We start from the raw sequence: 21,097 nt of genomic DNA, 5'->3' as shown, positions 1-21,097 counted from the left end.
TTGTGTATGCCTGGCGTGAACTGAGTAATTTGATTGCCTGATTTGGTTCTTTTTTGCCATGAGAAGAAGAGGAGGGGGGAGATTTTCCCCCAGCTGTTTATTGGTGTGAGGAGAAATCGTAGAAGAGATTTACCAAGCTTGTTATGGTTATCTGAAAAATATAATTACAACTTTGACTTTTGGTGGATTATAAATTAACTGTCCTTGGATAAAGTTTGTGCATTGGAGCGTTTGCTACTATCGTTTGGGAGTGTGGCTGGATGTTTTGACATTCTTGCATATTGAGGATTGCGGTTGCCAAGGCTACAAGTATAAACACAGTAGATAAGAAACAAAAATAAAACAAGAACAGTGTACCAGTGACATCTAGTGGATTTAAAAAAACATTGCAAGAACTGAATTTGTGTTTATAAGTGGAGCAAGGAAGATAATACACTGAGAACATCTAGTGGTCTTAAAGAACATTAACAAAGATGGGGGCTAAAACAGCAAAAGTCTGAAGGGTGAGGATACAAAATATACCAGAAGAGAAGGGAGAAGATATGTCACGACAGATTGCCAGATTATTATTAGAAGGGATTGATACATCGATGGAGAAGAACTGGATCCAGTGAGAAGAGTGAGCACTTTTTATCTGAGAAAACACGAATTACCAAGAGAAACTTATGTGAAATTCATCAGAACCGTTTACAGAGATAAATTACTGAAGGCCTCACGGGAAAAGGAATGGATAGCGGATGACAATAAAGTTAAAATTTTGAGATATGTTCCATGGAGAGTGAGGAAGAAGAGAAAGAGAAAATAATGAATGTGGTGGAAATGGAAAGACTTTCAGAAATTTTGGATCACCAACACAAATTGAGCAATGGAAACCTTTTTATGTTTGGTTGAAAATGAAGTTTTAGAAATATATGATAGGGCATTTAGATGATTGTATTATATATATAATTTGATATGATAGGACAGATGAATGATGAATGAAAAATGATATTAAGAGGTAAATTTAGAAGAGGAAATTGATTAAGATATGTAATGATTTATTAGTTTTAGCGATATATGATGATATGATATCCTGCACCCTGTTTGTGTGTTATGTTTTTTGTTTTGTTTTTTGTGTTGTGTGTTTGTTTATATTTGTTTTTGAAAAATATTTAAAAAATTTTTTAAAAAATAAAGGATTGTGCCCCTAGAAACCTACTGTGCCCAACACATATATGCAAGGGCTGCTGCTGCTATCCAGTATATGATGGTTCATAAGAGGCCTCAGCACCCACTCTTGAGTATTCTGTCTACACAGATGGGAGCCTCATGAGTCATTCAGAAGGGTGGGAGCCTGATTAGAATGATTCAAATTACAGCAAGCTCTAAGGCGCTGGGTGATGTTGCACATTCCTGACAAGTCTAGGATTGTGTATCAACTCCCTCCTACATGAAGGCTGCAAGGAAAACCCAGTCCATGCTGGAGAAATGATGGATCTCGATCATCCCTAATTAATGGCTATGATTGGATTTCATGCCAGTTACTTTTGTAACCATGCTTGTTTGCTAAGGCCTGCTGCTGGCCCTTTCACATTCAAAAGAAAAGTAAATGGCAATGTGCATCAAACTTTTAGGTACTGTAACTTGTGTTTTTTGTGCGACTTACACTGATGGACTTTACACTCCAGATTTGTGATGGCCAACCTAAACACAATTTTAATAAAGCTTCTTGCTCATCTGGGTTTAACATGCCAAAAGACAATCCTACATATGATGACCTTAGTACAATTGACAACTGTTGCTGTGACTAAATGGTGTCTATATAGCACCAGCAGTATATGTGCTGAGATCACGTTATGTCTCAGTCCAGATGGCCCACAAAGTTATGAGGCAAGGACAGAGGGTAAAGGGAAGGATGGCATGGCAATGAGACCAAAGCATGAATTGCTTCTTAGTCCAACCTGAAACAAATCCTGTACAAAAGGATACTGAGGAATTAACTGCTGAATACCTACCACCCCAAATATTGCAATCTCAGCCTGGTTTCTTTTAACACTAGCAAGGACTGGGATATCTTTGGATCTCAGTGATGGCATGTCTTTTAGTCAAACAAATCACTCAAATGATCTTTTTCTTTCATCCTACAGGATCTGACAGGAGGACAGTTTGAGGAAAACCTCAACCTGCTGAACCTGAAAGAAGGTGTAGATTATCATCATTTCAACTGATGCTTGTGGGACACACACCTCTCCGTGTACACAGAGGTTACATTCTCAGAAACTAGCACGTGTGTGTGTAAATTTAAACTACTTTTCCTATAGGAACCAATGTAATTGGTACAGGTTAAGGAAAAAGTTATCAAACATTTACACTGTTGATTGGCAATTTGAGTGGTCAATTTTGATGGCTGAGATAAAATAGCCTGGCTTGTTTGATGGTGTACACATTTTTAAAAAACCTCAGTTCAATTACTTAGCCTCAGTTTCCCCACCTTTCCTCCCCCCCACCCCCCTCCACCTTCCTCATGGCTGTCCCTTTCCCTACTGCAGTTTGGTCTGGTCTGGGCTATCACTCACTCCTTCCCTGTTTAAAGGGACAATTCTCTTATGATTTAGTTTACCAGTTGCCTCTCTATTGTAAAAGTGTTGCCCTGTATTTCAGGCCATCCCGGCCCCAAAAATATTGCATGTGTCTATGCTGCCAGCCCAACATGTGCTAAAGCTAGCACTGTAGGGATCATATAGCCGATTCCATTTGTGATGTCTTTCAGAGGGAAGATGTAAACATTATGGAAGGTGCTTTATAGACATTGGATCTAGAAGTGGTTTGGGCCCTGCACTTTTCTCAGCATTGGCAAGAACAGCTGAGCTTTTCTGAAGTAAAATCCTTGCTCTGATGCATTCATATTTAGAGATTAAGGAGCCTTAAACCTGAGATAGGTTAACTCTAGCATGAAAAAAGTTTAAAAATTAAAGTACAGTTTATACAGAGATTTTTGAAACCAGTCACCTCAATGCTTATTTTCCTCCTATAGTCAGTATATTGTTATTTAAGATACCCTTCTCTGTCATAGTACCAAGGTCCGCTATGGTAATATGAACTGTTTAATCCTACTAGTGGACTAGTAGCAATGAGTACCCAACAAAGCACTAAGTGCTCAAGACCATCTCAACACAGTTCATATAGTGTCAATCAAAGCATACAAAAAGCATCCAAACAACCATGGTGGAAAATGAAACAGAACTAGGTTTACAGTCAGGTTAGTCAGTTGTACTTCCTGTTTATAAAGGTGGCATGCGTTCAGTTTTCCAGTTAAAACAATCACACATTGAATTTAGGTTATGATCCCTTTGTTTTTGATGTCCTTCACATATGCCAAAAACATCAATAGTCCCTTTCCTGAACATCACTGTGTCGCTATACGTATTAGTATGGCAGATAGACGAAAACATGTTTTTGGCCTTTTCCCTCTTTCCCTCTCCACCCCATTTTTTTTTTTTTTTTTTTGCTAAAGAGCAAACTGCCAACTTTGTGTGCACAACAACTGGAGTTGTAGACTGACTCTTCTTACAGAACATGCTACAGGATGCATATCTGAAGTGCCTCACTAATGTGTGAAATATTTCAGTGTGGGCTAAGCTAATGGCCGGGGCAGGTATAACATACAAAAACATACAGTCATGTCTTAAACTTTCCAAGAGATATTTTAATTCAATTTTGAGCAGGGAACACACACAATCAGCAATCCTACAGAATTTGAAAGACAAGGGAAGAAAATGTGGCCAAACTGCCATCTTGTGGTTATAGATTTAGGGGGTATGCACAACGAGGCGTTTTATATCACGGTGTGACTGAAAACCATCTTTCATATACAGAGTTTCTAGAAAGAACAGACATGCACTATTAGTTTTACTTCTTAGCTTGTTCAGAACATATATATAAATATATATTGGCTGCTTCCTGTAAGCAAGCAAGTCCCAATAATGTTTGTTTGCAACAGCAATGGGGGTTTTCAGTTTGATGTTCTGTAAAAAAAAAAAAATGAATAAAGCAGATGATTAACTTTATGGCATGCTGTAAGAGTTCATTTAATATCCAAATAAAAGCAACACCAATCCATGGGGATAAATGAACCATTTAACTTGTTTTATATCTTCATTTTAAATTCATAGATAACGGATGTTTCCTTGTGAAAGGACACTGGAGGAATTACAATTGTCACGATCCAACACATGTTGTTTTACCTGCAGATAATGAGTGCCTTGTATGCACCCTTCCATTGTGTAGATGTGGCTGGGACAGTGCACAGGGGTTATACTCAGGTTACTGGGAGCCGTACTTGTTCCCTCATGTAGCAGGTCTTTACATACCCAGAACAAAAACCCATTTTTATGAACTGTTTTCTTTTTAAATTGCTAGTTACTTCATTCTGACCGATTCTCAGCATTATAGCAAGACAAGAATGACTTTCATGAATACAAGTTTATTTTATGGATTCAACCGTAAGCTTTTTTCTTCCCCAAAAGGTGACTCAAGTTCAAGAGGCTTGGTAAAAGAAACACACTTCAGATGTATTTTCCTGGCTTTAACAAGGCATAGTGTGTTTCTCTCTCTGCCCTTGTGAAACATGAGCTCTTCAAGCTGGATAGTGCCACATATTTTCATATGTCCCCTCTGAAAAATAGGTTAGTAGGGAATCTAACTGCTGTGAAAATTCCTTCAACTTGTGGCGAGTGAAGCCTTCAGCTAGAGTACAAAGAGCTGCAGATGTGGCTGTCACTCTTCAAGCTGAGAGCCATGAAACCACTTGCAAATCTTTTGATAGCCAGGAAATACAAAACAGCTTTTAGGACTCAGCAATTCTTGTTCTAGTAAATATTATCAAGAAGATTTTCTTTCGAATTGTTACCCAGTCATCACTTATCAGTAAGTGAAAGGGGAAGGAAAGCAGAAAACAAACAAGTGTACATTTTGGGGGATGCTACAGCTAATATGCACAAGAATTTGGGCCCAAGCCAGAGCCCTGTGTGCTGGCTGACGGCTGGTGCACACTGTTGCAAGTGTGCCATAAGGCATGTCTGCGATCATTACTGCGGGCCCAGCACTGGAGCTTGCCCTATAATTGCTGTTGACAATCTACTGTCTCGTGTCACATGTGTTCTTGCAGACCTACCTTACATCACTCAAGCACTGCGGGTCGATACCGCTATGTTCAGCCAGTACCCTAAAACAGAGGAAGGCAGCAATAAGATCTGCACAAGTTTCTGATTCCCAGTTGTTCAATGCCAACAAAAAGGTGTTGTCCCCCACAAGTTATGCTGCTAAAACGAAGACACCTTAGAGGAAACATTCAGGAGAAGATGTCTGTGTGAGAAGGCTCTCATAAGCTCAGCTCTGGAACAGAGAACAAAGTAGAATCCCTGCTCTGCAGTAACTCTCTAGATTTGTTCCTGTCTATAGGTTATCTGAAGCCACCTTCAGACATCATGCCATATGTGGATAGCTTTCAGGAGGGAAACAGATGAGCATGCTGGCTAGCCACATACCACACGTGGTGCTTGTCTGCACAATGCCAACCGCATGATGCCCTACAGAGAGTGTGACCAGCAGGCATGCTTCCCTTCCATGCATGTACCTGACTTAGGGGGATAGCACTAGAGGAGAGCTCATATAGGACTCATGGGATATGGGGTCTGCTTAGTTCTGCCCAGAGTCTCTTTTGTAGCTGGCTCTAGTGAGTGAATCTCAAGGTTTTAATTAAAAAAATAATTCTACAAGCCTGAAACCAGCCCATCTTGCCCTCCTAGGGACCACTTTGCAAAAAAGCCCTATAAGAAGAATGTAACTGCAGTTGCTCTTAGAACTTTCCAAGCTCTCTAATGCAGGAAGAAACTCTTAATGGAATGTAATACGCTTCTTTGTTTTAAGTGGAAGGCGATTTGTTGCAATGTTCATACTATCTTATTTTAGATTAAAATATTGAGTTAGCAGAGTGCTAAACTAATTCATTGCTGAAATTTGGCTTTACCCACAATCACAGTTTAAATCTACTTAGAGTTCTAGAAATTAAACAGGAATAAAGAATCACTTAACCTTTCCTTGTTCTGCATAATTTCCCATATGAAAAGTTGAGACCAAGAGAGGGATGCTACATTTTCCTGTAAAATTCAGAGTGGAAATTCTAATCACTCGTTTCCATTAGGCCCACTTTTACAGCCAGCTGCACTCTATTAATTCATGCTCCCTGTCTGGTAGCTGACCACCAGAAGTCTGGAAAGTTTTCAACAGACTGGGATAGGAGGGAATTATAAAGCACTTGCGTTTTGGCAGTTCTACTTATGCACGTTTTGAAGAGGTCTGGGCTTGGAGCTCAACCCTGAATATCATAGCCTAAAATCTTAGAGTCTGCTGAATATGCAGCATGCATAAATCATTTCTGAAACAATCCCAAAACACATTTAGGATGAGTTAAATGGATCCTTAAGAACTTTACCTTGGTTACTAGCTGTGGTTTGGGCACTTCCATTAAATCACAAAGGTAGTTACGTTGCTTCCTTATATATGACAATTCTGCATCCCTATTTGGAGGGGAAAACAGCATCAAGAATAAAGTTAGCTTAATAGATTTAGGGTTTCATCTAAAAGCACTTATCCCAGTGTGAGGGGTGCCCCAAAAGGGGGGGGGTCACCCAGCAGGGTGCCAAGGGTCAGCTGGATGGTCTCTTTGGACATCTGGGTGGGGTGTCCACCTCTCTGGGGTTCCTTGCAGGGGAAGCCCCAGGGGGAGGGGGTTCACGACACCCTTGTCCTCCTCCCTGGAGACAGGACCTGAGGCCCTTGGTCTTCAGGCAGGGGCAACTGCCTGTCATCTCAGGCTTCCCTGCTTTTATCCTCCCCAGCCACACCCTCGGCTCCTCCCCTTCCTCCCTCTCTAGGCTTAAAGGGGCCCTGACCCTGGCCTGCTTCCCTCCTCTCTGGTGGTTAATGGTGACCCGGCCCTGCTCACTGCTCTGGTCAGGTGAGCTCTGGGGCGGCAGTCTCTCCCACCCAGCTGCCCTGAGTCTTGCTTGGTCAGCTGGAGAGGCGGTGGTGGCCGTGGCCAGACAGTTCTGCCCCTGGTCTGCAGCCAGGTAAGGACAAGGGCTTGACCCCTGACACCCATCATACTCAGATAAAATCCCATAAGGGCAAGTTTGCTAACTTAAGTAGTTTGAGAGATGTTTGAAAACAGTGTTATTTTACTCAGAAGTAACCCCATGTGTTCAGTAAGATGTAGGCTGTAATCATACCCTACTCACCAGAAACGAACACCTCTAGGTATGATCCATGAGATAGAAGTAACTGAAAGTGCGTATCTCTGCTTGCCTATTTCACTCTTTGAACGTGTTTATATTTCAGCTTGGTGCCACTTTTGTTTTGCTTAAAACTTCTCAGGTCCCCATTACAACATGTAACTATCTGGAATAATCAACACTTGTGGCGGGGGCAGGGTTCAAGCACCAAGTTACAAGTGTGATTGGGGTTAACTCACCAGTTAGTGTCACTTAGAATCGTCATAACTTCCTCTATAACATCAGGATTGGCAATATCACTATAGGTTATTAGCATTTCATAGATCTGACTGGCAGTTGTCTGTCTTATCTAGAAGCAGAAAAAAGGAGAATGTTTCAGCTGCTCAAAAGAGAAAGCAATTCTCACATTTGGCTAACTAAATCTTTGAATAAAGCTCAGAGTTGGAGCCATTAATTACAGAACACCTAGTAGAACTTTGCTTCATATTCTGAACATCAGAGTACTGTGGAGCAGCCAACCAGCATGGTAGCATAGAATTTAAACAGGCAAATGGTCCGTCTCTGAACTGGGAAGTCCACGCATATCTAAGATAAATTTTAAAGCTGGACAATTCTGTGTTTTGAACAACAGGATCCAGGTAAGAAGTACTAATAGCAATATACAAGGAAGAAAACAGTCATTTTCTGTTAAAATATTATGTGAGGGGAAAAGTTGTCTTCTAGGCATCCTTTAAGCCAGAGGTTCAAGCCTGAGAAGCTCTGACCCTGCACCTTAAAGGCGGGGCGACCTTATCAGCAGTGCCAGTACTTCTGCATCACACTGGCGCTGGGGACATCAGGGCTAATTTTAGACTTACCAAGGCCCACAGATGCCTTTCAGAGGGTAGCGGAAGCCTGCGGGGCAGTCAACAAGCCTCCCCGCACCTTAGAATTGTTAGAAAATGCTCGTGTGACCACTTCCAGTTTCAAGATGAAAACTGGAAGTAGGTCACATGAGCATTTTTTCAACAATTCTAAGGTGTGGGGAGGCTTGCCAAGGGCCCCACAAGCTTTCCGTACCCTCTGGAGGATATCTGCGGGCCTTGGTAAAGCTAAAATTAGCTCCGATGTCCCCTGCACCAGCGCCACCCCCTTCCCTCTGCTGCAAGGACTTACAGTGGCCCAAATTCTCCCAGTGAGTTTGGGAACAGCTACTTTAAGCCTATAATATCTAGCAGCTTCTCCACAATCTATACAGATGACAAAAATCTCTAACCTCCAATACTTACAATAGGAAATGGGTGGCAAAGAAGAAGGAAGAGCTGAAATAACACTTTCTTTCTCATATCACCTGGAAACTGAATCAGGCCACAAAACCTACAAAAATAAGTATCATCTCATCCATAGATGTCATTTGAAATACTGTCACAGACACACATTTACAATCAAGTCCAACATCAACTCTACAGTACAGAGAAGCACTTCATTTTTAATTGCGGCAGCACAATTTGAACAAGACATGAAAAATAATCAGAGAAACCCTTCTTACAGTGGAATGTGCCAAATAAGAGTGTTTACACATTAACAGATAACGATTTAACATGTTTTTCTGATACCACAAACTGAATAAGGCTCTCTTGCATACCAGAAAGACCAGTGTTTACCAGTGGGGTTTACTTGGATATTATTGCTTATTTATAGCCTACATACTTGAGGCAAAAAAAGTGAATGGATGACACTGGATCAATTTTTTGAAACTGAAGTTCCTTAATGCATCTGCCCAGCTTCACCCCATCTCACTTCTTGTTTCTAAGAGTAGTCAATACTTTTTTTACACTTTCAAGATTAGATACTTCTTACAAGTCCTCCATTCCGAAGTGCTGCCTACTTCTACAATTGTATCTGATATATATCCCAAGTACTGTGTTGCTATATTAAATGTGTTATATGCAAGAAGCTTTAGAAAAACATTTTTCTAAAATACACAGACCATTAGCAAAAGTCTAGGAATTCCAGTCACATCTTTCTTTCATGTGCACACACACTCATCCTGCCCCAAACGCTTCCGTTACTTATGAATTTCATTTCTAACCCACTGACTCCCCATAAAGCTAATGAGGAGATGGGGGAGGGTTGTAACTCAGTGGTAGAGTGCATGTTTTGAATGCAGAAGGTCCCAGGTTCAACTCAAGCAGACCTGGGAAAAAATGCCTGTCTGAAATCCAGGGTAGATAATACTGATCCAGACTGACAAATTATCTCGTTTAGTATAACGCAGCTTCTTATGTCCATATCAGTTTATCTGAAATATCAACATCCAAACTGTGCTACAGTTTTATAAAGTTTAGGATATATACCAATAGTGTGTGGATGATCTAGTTAGTGGTATTTATTTTACAAAGATCTCCTATATTCACTATGATACCAATATTATGCCCCTTTTTATAGAACACACATGGCAAAATCTCTGCATTTTTCCATTTTCATGCAGATTACGCTACTGAACTTTGGAAATCCTACAAGTCCTTCCTCAGCACACTGGTTTAATTATGCCCACTATTTGCTCATTCCCCCCTTTCTTACGTTCCCAACTTACACTGCAATGCTGGAGCGGAGTTTTTGAATATCTTTAGATTTCCTGCTCTCTTCTTTAGTAAGTGTAAGTAACTTCATGGGAAAGGGGTGGCTGAAAAAAATTGAAAAGAAGTTTTTAGCAATCTGTTTTTCAGAGATGAACAATTCTCTACATGCAGTGAAATGTACTTGGCATTACAGTAGTTGCCAGGACCCACCATACTGCAAATTACAGCAGCATTGCACTTGACTTACCCTTGTCCTTGATTATATGAGAGCCATCTCTGGAACTGAAAGTAGGAAGAGAATTGTAGCTTTGGCTACAATTACCATAGCTCAGAAATCCCATACTGGGTCAACATGGCATAACTCAAGATACATGGAAGCTTTGTATATAATTAAGATTTTGTTATGTTTAGATTTTGCCTAAACATTTTTCATGTAACTCAAAAACTTGGTTGGTCTTTTCCCAGCAAAAGCTGACCCAACAAAATGCATGCATATTTTGTGGTGAAGACTTATTCAAATTCTCCTTGCAGGAGAAGATAAAAACTACACAAGCTTGCAAGTGTGCAAACTACGCCCAAGAAAACATACCCCAACACTGTAAGGGAGGAAAGGAGAATGTTCCCTGCATTATTTGTTTCTTGCCTGGTTCACTTTCTTCACAATTATTACTGTTCACAGACAGGATGGAATTTATTAGAGATTAATTCAGTTACAGGGGTGCTTGTTGCTTTTCAGCACAGGACAATGGCAATATGGGGAATGAGGTGTGATATCCAAAGGAAATGACAATACAGGCATTCAGCAAAGAGGCCAATTGCAGTTGAGCATCTGGAAAAAATTTAGTACATGTAGTCTTATGTGTAGGATTCTGCATTTGAAATAGACCTGCTTTGCTTTCTGTCATCTGCCAATTCAACATTTGCAATAACTAACTCTAACCTACGCTGATCTCAAATAGCACAACCTCTCCAAAGGAAATTGAGAAAATTCCTTCTCCTGTATGGCAGCACTCCAGTAGAAACAAGATCAGCGCCAGGGGAAAAGGGATCTGCCTAAAGGCTCTGTGTTATGCAAATAGGGCCACGTGTTCCTGAAAATGGAACTTTTTCTAAAAGGTGAGCTGCATTTTAGCCGGATCAACCATAGCATCACTCATGGTGGTCCTTAAATCAAGGGCAAGACAGTCTGAAGAGGAACTAAAAATTGATCCATCTATAGCAGGGGTGTCCAAACATTTTGGCAGGAGGGCCACATCATCTCTCTGACACTGTGTCAGGGGCCAGGAAAAAGAAGAATTAATTTACATTTAAAATTTGAATAAATTTACATAAATGAATTTATTAGAGATGGAACTTATATGAATGAATGAAGGTCTTGCATTAGCTCAAGGCCTATAAAAGGCCTTGCACAAAGCAAGACCAGCCTTTCCTTCACTGCCACTGCTGCATCACAGACGTGAAACAGCAAGTAGTGGAGGAAGCCCTTATCCCACAGCTCAGGTGAGAGGTCAAACAGTTGTCCTCATGCTGAGAGCAGTTGCATCGGGCCAGCATCGGCTCCAGCAAGTCTCTGGAGGGCCAGAGGTTCATTGGAGACTGGAGGCTCCCCAAGGGCCTGATTGGGAGCCCCCGAGAGCCGCAAGTGGCCCCAGGGCTTGGGCACCCCTGATCTATAGGTAAAGCCAAAGAACCACCAAAGCTGCAATTCTATTCCCACTTTCCTGGAAGTAAGCCCTATTGAACACAATTTTTCTGCATAGACATGCATAGGGTTGCACTGCAAGTTGTTTAAAATCTCTAGTGACAGGCTTCATCTGATGGGCACATTACTGAATCTTCAAACAAATGGCTTTCTTGGAAAACAAATAATTTGTTATTTGGGAATAACTTATGTAATTTGGGAAACCATATCCTCTAGGAGACTCCCATGCATAAATACTTTGGAGTATGAAACAAATGCATTGGACAAGACCCTAGTTCTAGTAGCAAGTATTTTATTTCTGCAATAACAGGAATTTTATAATCTTGATTCTCAGATATCAAACAGGGAAACTGATCAGGCAGTTTTGCTGAGATAAGGTACAAAATGCTACAGTACATTGGAATTATTCCTACATAGAGATTGCCCTCACAGCAGATTATTATTGGAATTTCATAGGTAAACTGTTAGTATTTGAGGACCAGATCCTGCATCCACTCAAAATTTTCAACATCACACCAGGCATCCAGATTTGCTCTTACGCTTCATTCGAGTCACATTATCATTACTGCACTAATTATACACCGTTTCATAATTTATGACAATTTATGACAACCTTGTCACAAAATCTGGAAAGGTTGTGAGTTATTGGGTTGCTGGCAGGCAAGTTATTGGATGCTTTGGGAGAGGTGGAAGAATTATAAGTGCATCAGATGTTGCAGCTAGAGTTTGATTTCTTAAATGTAGTTATTGTGCTACATGCGGTTACCAGAGATATTTGATAGGACCAACAAGTATGCTCCCCTGAGCCATGGCATGGAGATAAGACAGAGTAGCAGATAGAGATGTATGGGGGAACCACAGCAAGTTAGGCAGGGCTTCTGAGCTGTCACCATATAGGAACTTGCTTTTTGTTTTGTTTAATGCCAGATGACACTATATCAGAAAGTCAGATGCCAAGAAATGCACTGACTTGATGTTCATCAATCACTAGGCACAATCCTAGCACTGGAAACACTACCCAGAATAAAGATTTCAGATCTGGATATTCCTCAAGCAGACTTCCCTTATCTAAGCTTTTACAAATGCAGACAGCAGGCCCTTTGGAATCAGGCCACTGCTGGGAAACAAAAGTGATAATGTTGCCAAATTTACATTGCAGGAGATGCACCTACAAAGGCAGAAGCTTTCCAAACAGGTTTGTTTACTGAGTCGGTTGCAAACAGAACTCACAACTCAACTCAAGAAATAGGAAATTTTATTTGGGTTTCAACATTTTCTTTTGCTAGTAATATAAATAAGGGTGAATGCAGCTCTCTTTCTCTCTCTCTCTTTCTCCCCCAGCAAAGGGAAGAAAGATTCACCATCTGCCAATAACCACTTACTTGTCTTCTGTGAGGAAAGCATCAAAGCAGCCATTAGCCAACATCTGGTCCAGCATCTTCAGAAGTGGTACTGAAACCCTAGCAATGAAAGCATATTAAAAGATAAATCAGGTCAACAACTGAATGACTCAGGGTTGACTTCACAAGAAATAATCAAGATAGCAATTGGATGATAATAAGTATTCCTGTCCCTATGAACTTTCCCTACAAACTAAAGTTAAAAACATAAGAACTATCCTGCTGGATCTAGTCCAGCTTCCTGTATCTCACAGTGGTCCACCAAAGGTCTCAGTGAGCACTCAAGGCAACACATTACCTGTATCCTGTTGCTACTCCCTTGCATTTGGCATTCAGAGTTGGGCTACTTCTAAAATCCAGAGATTGCATACAATCATCATGGCTTGAAACCTGTGATGGATTTCTTCTCCATAAAACTGTCCCATTCCCTTTTAAATGCATCTAGGCCAGATGCCATCACCACATCCTGTGGCAAGGAGTTTTCAGATTAAACACTTGCTAGGTAAATTTCCTTTTGTATGTTCTTACTCTTCCACCTCTCAAGTTTAGTGGATGTTCCTTGGTTCTGGTGTTGTGTGAGAGGGAAAAGAATGTTCCTCAATCCTCTCTATCCACTTTGCATACTTTTATATGTCTCAGTCATTTCCTCTCTTAGGCACCTTCTTTCTAGATTGAAGAGCCCCAAACGCTGTAGCCTTTCTTCATAATGGAAGTGCCTCAGCCTCCTAATTATTTTGGTTGTTCTCTTCTGCAACTTTTCCAGCTCCACAATGCAAGTCGTGCCTCATTATCCCCTGGGTTCTGTTCTGGAACCCTCAGTGGATTAAAAAAATCAGTAAATACCAAATCAGTGGAAAAATAGCTTTAAAGACCCACTTCCAGGTATCTTGGTCCTCCATTGTTGCCCCAGAATGCATTGGTATAGACGTTATACTACATTTAGCCACTAGATGGGGTGAATAATGGAATCTAATGAAATAATTCTACTGGCTGAATACAGTACAGCATCTATACCAATGTATTCTGGAGCGACAATAGAGGAGCAAGAAATGCAGAAGTGGGTCTTTAAAGCTATCATTAACACTGAAAAGCTTGCAATCAGTGCGGTTTAACAGCGCAAAGGTAGGAAACTGGATTTTGATGCTTTTTTTTCCTTGTGACAAGGCATTTAAAGGTGGACCCTAGTATCAGTGGTGAAGATCAGTGGATGCCAAATCAGTGGATACCAAGGTCCCACCTGTGTCGTTGAGATGTGGTGACCAGAACTATACACAATACTCCAGATGTGGCCTTAACATCAATTTGTACAAAAGCATAATAATACTGGTCATTTTATTCTCAATTCCTTTTCTAATTATCCTGAGCATAGACGGCCTTCTTCACAGCCACTGCACACTGGGTTGACACTTTCACAGAGCTGTCCACTAGCACCCTAAGCTCTCAGTCCTGATCCATCTGATGATCCATCATAAACAGCTCAAAATCCATCAGCATATAAGTGCCCCATTGTGCATTAAAGTTAAATGCATCACTGGGTCATACTTAGCTGTTACAAGTAGTGTTTCCTCTAAGGTGCATGGCTGCTCGGCTGTGCAACTCTCATTCAAGCTCCAGGTAGTGTGGAGCTCAAGAACCTGGCAGTTTGGTAATGACATGAGCAAGGCCAGCTGGTTGGGTTGCCCTTGGTATTACAAAATGCCACCCAGTAGCACCTAGAGGCCATGGATGCCTGGACAAAAACAAGGGTGCCATAATTAACTCTCCACTAGGGTGCAAAGAGGCTCCTTCCATTACTTGGCTTTTAAACTCCATCAGTGTTACTAGCAGTATTATGATTACCGTATTTTTCGCTCCATAAGACGCACTCCCCCCCAAAAAAAAGTGGGGGAAAAAGTGTGTGCATCTTATGGAGCGAATACTGCAAAAAAAAAAAATCCGCCCTGGCCCCGCCCCCTGCCCGCTCTGCTCTGCTCGCCTTCCCAGGAAAGTGTGGGTGGGATGGCAGTCTTGCTGAGCAAGCCCTCCTGTCTACTCAGAAGTAAGTCTCAGAGTCACTGGGGCTCACTCCCAGGAAAGCGTGGGTGGGGTGGCAGTCTTACTGAGCAAGCCCCTAGAGCAGGGGTGCTCATTATGTCGATTGAGAGCTACCAGTTGATCTCCAGGGGAAATGAGTCAATCGCAGGCTTCTCTCCTGTCCAAGCATCCCTAGGAGTGAGCCCCTGGCAGGCTTGTGAGCCCAGGGAGGGAGCCTAGGGAGTGAGTCCAGGGAGCCCAGGGAGTGAGCACCTGACGGTTCTGTGTGGTTCTGTGTGCAAGGGGTTTTGCACTGGTCTTGCTGTGATGTCTATACAGAGATCTTCCCTCCCTCACACCTTTCCCCTGCTTTTGCACTGGTATGTATGGAGAGCTGCCCCCCCCCCACTTCCATCTGTTGGTTCTGTGTGCAAGGGCTTTTGCACTGGTCTTGCTGTGATGTCTATACAGAGATCTTCCCTTCCCCACACCTTTCCCCTGCTTTTCAACTGGTATGTATGGAGATCCGCTCCCCCCCCCCACTTCCATCTGTTGGTTCTGTGTGCAAGGGGTTTTGCACTGGTCTTGCTGTGATGTCTATACAGAGATCTTCCCTTCCCCACACCTTTCCACTGGTCTGTATAGAGATCTGCTCCCCCCCCCCCCTTGTATTGGAATCGAGGAAGATCTGGTGAGGAGGTAGATGTGGTGTCAGCAGTGGCCCCTTTAAGGGTAAGGCCTGGGCATCCAGCAGAGTGTGCTGCACAGCTGCAGCCACTGGAAGGCAATAGGGCCCTCAGGGATATAAGGAGTACCAGAGGCAGAAAGGGTTTGTGGGTTTTGAAGGAATGCAGGTTGGAGGTAGGAGAGGAGACTGACTGGGTTTATTGAATTTGGAATCTGACTGTGGATTTTGACTGGACTTGGATACCCTGATGGATTTGACTGACCTACCTGGAACCTGACCTTGGACTGTAATTTGGCTTATTGGCTCTGGACTCTGATTTGGTAACTCTGATTGATGGGACTGATTTACTTGGCATCTATGGACTGGAACTGGACTCACTTTTGCTTGCTGCACTGGTGAGCTGCACAAGGGGGACTGATCAGCCTTAAGCGGGCACGAGGCCCAGTGGTTTGGAATTTGGCAGAACATCACTGCAGCAGAAAGATAATGTGATCCCCTATTTGTGTGCACCTGCTTTTGTGAGCTTCATAAATTCTGACTCTAGCGATGATGAGTTCTTGGGGTTTCCAGAAAACTAGAGTACTCAAACCTTTAAGTCTCTCCATTTGTTAATGACAGTGATAATGGTTCTTAATGCCACTGTTGACTGCTGTTCACTTTACATGGTTCAAATGTTGTTCTGTTATAGTTTATTAAATATTTTATTACACTATTTGGTTCAGAATATTTTTTTCCTTGTTTTCCTCCTCTAAAAACTAGGTGCGTCTTATGGTCAGGTGCGTCTTATGGAGCGAAAAATACGGTAAGATTATTAAGAATATTTAATTTTTTTTAACACAAAAAGCTTAAAAGTGGTTTACAGAGAAATTCCAGTAACTAAGAGCCCAATCCTGTGTTTGGCGGCGCCTCAATGCCGGGCGCCTGCCTGTGCTAGACCAGCACCAGCCAGTGCTGGGCTAGCGCGGGGCGGTTGCACAGCCTCCGCGGCTTGGTGGTCTTCCAGACCGCCAAGCCATGGCACGGTAAGCGGGGGCGGAGATGGAGCAGGGAGGAGGCATTCCGGGGAGGGGGTAGCCGGTGGGGGGTGGAGAGAGAACGGGGCAGGCATGACATGGAGGCATGATGTGGGGAGGGGGGCAGGCTGGAGGCATGCCTGGGGGAGGGAGGGAGGCAGGTCCGCAGGATCCAAGGCACTCATGGAGGGCTCTGCGCCCTACATGAGCACCTTTATCTTACGCCGACCTTTTGGTTGGTGGTAAAGTGAGTAGCCCCATTGCGGAGCTGCTTCCCTTACCCGGGAGAAGGGGACAAAAGTCCCCCTCTCCTGAGGCACCCCCCCCCCCCCGTGGTAGCCTGGGGCGCTCAGGATCCAGCGGCAGCTGTTCTCGGTGCCGCTGAGCCTGGGCGCCCCGGGCAGCTCAGGATTGGGCTGTAAGTGGCTCCCTGACCCAAAAGGCTTAGAATTTAACCTAAACTAAACACAATCCAAGTATGGTTCTTCCACCTGCATTTCCCCATCAGTCTGCATCTTGACAGAGATTGCACATGCAATCTCAGGGGAGTGCTGGTGGCTGTCTTGTCCTCCCACTGTGCAGTGTCACCAAAATAGTACTGTGAAAGAGGGGCACCGTGACCAGGATATGTTTGGGAACTACTAGTTTAGGTCCTGTTGCAAACCTTTTTCTTAGCAACAGCACTTCAGACTGAGTTAGTGATGTGTGTGTAGGGAGGGAAGGAGTGGGGAGCATCCAATGGTCCTTCTGAACTGCACTTCCTCTCTCTCCCTTCAGCCTCTCAGGACAGCTGAGTAAGGCTTTAGGAGACAGAGAGGCAAAGTTGCTGTTTAGGTGAAAAAGAACCAGGTAGGTTTGTTTAATCAAAAACAAAGAAAAGGGTTATTGGAAATAAAAGTAGAACAGGGAAAGACAATCAAATTCTATATAAGATGAGATGGAAAGTTCAAAAGAAATTCAAAATAGTTTCCAAGTAAAAACATCTGACAGAAAGAAGTCAGCATTCCCTGATGCCAGAAAGGAATATTTTCCTAGGAATTAACCCTGTCCTGGCTGGAAGGTTTCATCCCGACTTGGCTGGCATCTTGCAGTATAACGTACTGCTAAATTATAAATTGAATTAACAATATAAATTAGCTAGTCAGTTTTCTTTTATCCTATTTTAGAGAGACTAGCTCCCAAGTTCTGATAAGCAAGCTTGAAACTAACAGACCTTTAAATTTATCACTTCCAAGTCTAGTGGGCTGACTAGACTACTGTCAGAGGTGAGCTAAACCCAGTGGGGATCTAGAAAGATTTCAGTCAAAGCTGTTTTCCTGGTGATGCCAGACAGGCATTCCTTATTTATTTTGCTATGTAAACCACTTTGTGAACTTTATTTGTTCAACAGCAGTTTAGAAATTTTCTTAACACATCTTAGGGGAGAATGCTATGTGTGATACATGACCCAGAGCTCTTGACATAATGCAGTATGTGACAGGTTGATTCCTAGCTAAGTCTCAGAGAACCCAGATGGCTGTCATTTAGGGGAAAGCGGAGTGGAATGGTCCTCAGGTGAGGAGTGCTTGCCCATGACAACACCTCAGGAATATGTCTAGCATGGCCATTTATCTAAACACCCTCTACAGAAAGAAACAGGTTACCTGTCATTCAGCAGATTGTTCTCAAAGACCTGCTGCAGTGTTTCACAAAAGCTGCTCATGGCTGCCACATCACTCTGAATTCTCTTCAGATAGTCAAGCAGGCTCTGGGATGAACAGCGCACCTGAAAGAGAGAACAATTCCCAGTAAATCACTCTTGGCAATGAAGAAGGATTTCTCTATGTGACAGTTATTTCCAACTTTCACTGAGTATCTAAAACCTCAAAAAGCAAATGCTGTCCCCCCGTTAATGATCAGGAATTCTGCATGAACAGCAGACAACAGAAAAGGCAATTAGATTTCCTGTATAACTTAGTATTCAAATAACTAAGGCTGTAAGAACATAAGAGGCCTGCTGGATGAGACAAAAGGTCCATCAATTCCAATACTGATTTTTACAGAAGTCAACCAATGCTGTTTGGAATTCCAGATGTACAGCACAAAGGCCTGTGGCTGCTCCTTTCAGCATATGGTATTGCTGAGATACACTGTCTCTGAACATAGCAGTTCCACAAAGCCATCAAGACTAATAGCCAGTGATGGACCTATGTCTTGATTAGAGTGCCCATTTTGGACTCATCAGTATATATGTGAAACAGGATTCTTTTGCTCAATGTGTATCATTTAACACTTATTTACACTGAACTTCATTTGCTATTTTCTTGTTCATTTCCCCAGTCTTGGAGCTTGTCACAATCCACTTGAAATTTCTCGTTAAGCGAGATAAGTTTAGATTTAAAATAATTCCATTTCTGTAATGTCGTTTTTGTGGTTCTGTCAATATTATAGAACTAAACTAGACAAGTGTTTCCCTGTCTCCCTGACTTCTGAAAACTGCCAGACATTTTTTTTCTGAATTAAATTTGAGAGCACACTTCATTCACATCAGCACAACAGATTCACATTTAGAGTGCATCAGAGCAAGAATGACTTGCCTTCAGTCGAGCCAGTTGCTCCGATACGTCAGCGTAAGAATGTGCTGAGGATGCTGCCTCTAATAGCAGGTAAGTCTGCTGTATTTCTAGCATGTAAGGGCAGAGCAGATCCACCTAGTCTAGCATCCTGGATTAGCAGCCAACCAAATGCTATTCTGGAGTCCAACAGTATTGCACAAGACCATTTCTCTCCACCATCTGCTCCCAGTAGCATACTGCCTCTGAACAGATACTGTTCAAACTGTAACAGCTAATAGCAATAGACAGACTTGTCTACTTCCATGTATCTATCTAATGCCTTCTTAGCTAACAGTTATCAGAGAGCCTTGTGGCAGCAAATTCCATAAATGCATTGTGAAGAAATACATACTTCCGCTGTATGAGGAGAGAATGAATTCTCCAAATTAGAGCAGAATTTCCTGAATATCATCCAAAGTTTATTAGAAGAAGGCGAGACCAAAACATTCAGGGACTCAGAACCCAATCCTGGGCTCGCAAACATGCCATAAGGCATGTTTGCGGGCCCTACTGCCGGATGAGCACCGGTGGTAGCCCAGTGCTGAGTGGGCACCTGACCTCTGCTGCTCAGCAGTTGTGCGGACCGATGAGCAACGGAGAGGTAAGCGGGGGCATGGGGGGAGGCGGGAGGTGGGCAGGGAGGAGGTGTTACGGGGAGGCGGGAGGCAGAGGGAAGCGTCCAGGAGGAGGGAGTGGGGAGGGAGGGAGGCGGGACCGGTGGAGTGACATCCACCGGATCCAAAGCCTCCGCGTCAGGCTCACTGCCCAACATGGATTCACTGCTGACCTTTTCATTGGTGGCGAATCGAGTATCTCTATTGTGGGGCTACTCTCTTTACCTGGGGGAAGGGGACGACAGTCCCCTTCTCTGGAGGAGCCGCTGGCAGCTGCCCAAAGTGTACAGGATGCGGCGGCAGCCATTTTTGGCACTGCCACAGCCACGCAACCTGGGCAGCGCAGGATTGGACTGCCCATGTGCAGCCTCACTGGTAGATAAATATTTGGGCTCACAGGAGCATTCTCATTATTTAATACATTTCCTAAACACACATGCTAGCATTTCTTCCACAGCATGCAGTTTGGAAAATACTGGACTACAGTCCAACTAAACTATTGAGCAATATTTTAAAGAGGCTCACAAATCACTAAGAATTCAACATAATATTTTTGAAAGCAGAACAGGAGGTTCTTCTCTTAAGCAGATAGATAGAGTCAACAATAAGATGGGAGCTGGAATCAATCAAACTGTTTACACTTCTGAAAACCAAGTGTAACGAATTCTAAAACTCCAATAGGAAAATATTGGGAAAAAAGCCATTGTTTGACCTCTTTGAGTAACTCTGCTACGTTTTTCCGACTATGAAAATTTGGGTAATTAAAAAATATGGGTTAAAGCAATTTACTGATATGAAATTGAATTTCATCTCTAAGTAATTACGAAAAACCACAAGAGTTTGGCATCATGGATTGAAAATGTGCAAAGTTTCACAAACATTAAAATGCAACATATTTCCCATTCAGGCAGCCTGCTTGCTGTGCAAGGCAAAAAGTACAAGGTTTATATGCAAGAACTCTTTCCCCAGAGTGCTTTTCCAAGTCATAGTGTTTCAGCTCAGTCAACTGCATCTGAATTATGCAAGGCTTTACACAGATCAAATGCGGGCAATGACCATGGCGTTGTGGGGGCAGGGCCAAATAGGTAGTTTGGTCCCATACCCATAAGACCAAGGATACAGCTACCTCAGTGCCAAGTTGCAAGGACAATACAAATATTACGCAAAGACAATGAGCACTATGGCCCACACTCTAACAGCCCACTGCAACACTGTTAGGTATATGTGAGAATAGAGAGTGT

At 42.7% G+C, this 21,097-nt stretch overlaps 2 protein-coding genes across 4 annotated transcripts in view; one reads left to right on the top strand and one right to left on the bottom strand.

Moving 5' to 3' along the window:
- B3GNTL1 (UDP-GlcNAc:betaGal beta-1,3-N-acetylglucosaminyltransferase like 1) overlaps positions 1-3,486 on the top strand; it is a 228,675-nt gene extending 225,189 nt beyond the window's left edge. For both annotated transcript variants that reach the window (XM_066618586.1, XM_066618585.1), the window contains one exon: positions 2,127-3,486. In XM_066618586.1, coding sequence (XP_066474683.1) covers positions 2,127-2,207 — 81 coding nt within the window. In that variant the 3' untranslated portion in view covers positions 2,208-3,486. The remainder of the gene's footprint in view (positions 1-2,126) is intronic.
- Positions 3,487-3,664: 178 nt separating this feature from the next.
- The window catches only part of TBCD (tubulin folding cofactor D), a 166,445-nt gene continuing 149,012 nt past the window's right edge, over positions 3,665-21,097 (bottom strand). For both annotated transcript variants that reach the window (XM_066618583.1, XM_066618584.1), the window contains exons 34-41: positions 18,292-18,413; positions 12,917-12,994; positions 9,847-9,936; positions 8,540-8,627; positions 7,511-7,620; positions 6,473-6,557; positions 5,153-5,203; positions 3,665-4,004 (exon numbers count right to left, since the gene is read on the bottom strand). In XM_066618583.1, coding sequence (XP_066474680.1) covers positions 5,192-5,203; positions 6,473-6,557; positions 7,511-7,620; positions 8,540-8,627; positions 9,847-9,936; positions 12,917-12,994; positions 18,292-18,413 — 585 coding nt within the window. In that variant the 3' untranslated portion in view covers positions 3,665-4,004; positions 5,153-5,191. The remainder of the gene's footprint in view (positions 4,005-5,152; positions 5,204-6,472; positions 6,558-7,510; positions 7,621-8,539; positions 8,628-9,846; positions 9,937-12,916; positions 12,995-18,291; positions 18,414-21,097) is intronic.

The sequence above is a fragment of the Tiliqua scincoides genome, chromosome 2, assembly GCF_035046505.1.
Source record: "Tiliqua scincoides isolate rTilSci1 chromosome 2, rTilSci1.hap2, whole genome shotgun sequence".
Taxonomy (NCBI): Eukaryota; Metazoa; Chordata; class Lepidosauria; order Squamata; family Scincidae; genus Tiliqua; species Tiliqua scincoides.
The sequence above is the reverse complement of the archived record's forward strand: the minus strand, read 5'-3'. Positions and strand labels throughout refer to the sequence as shown.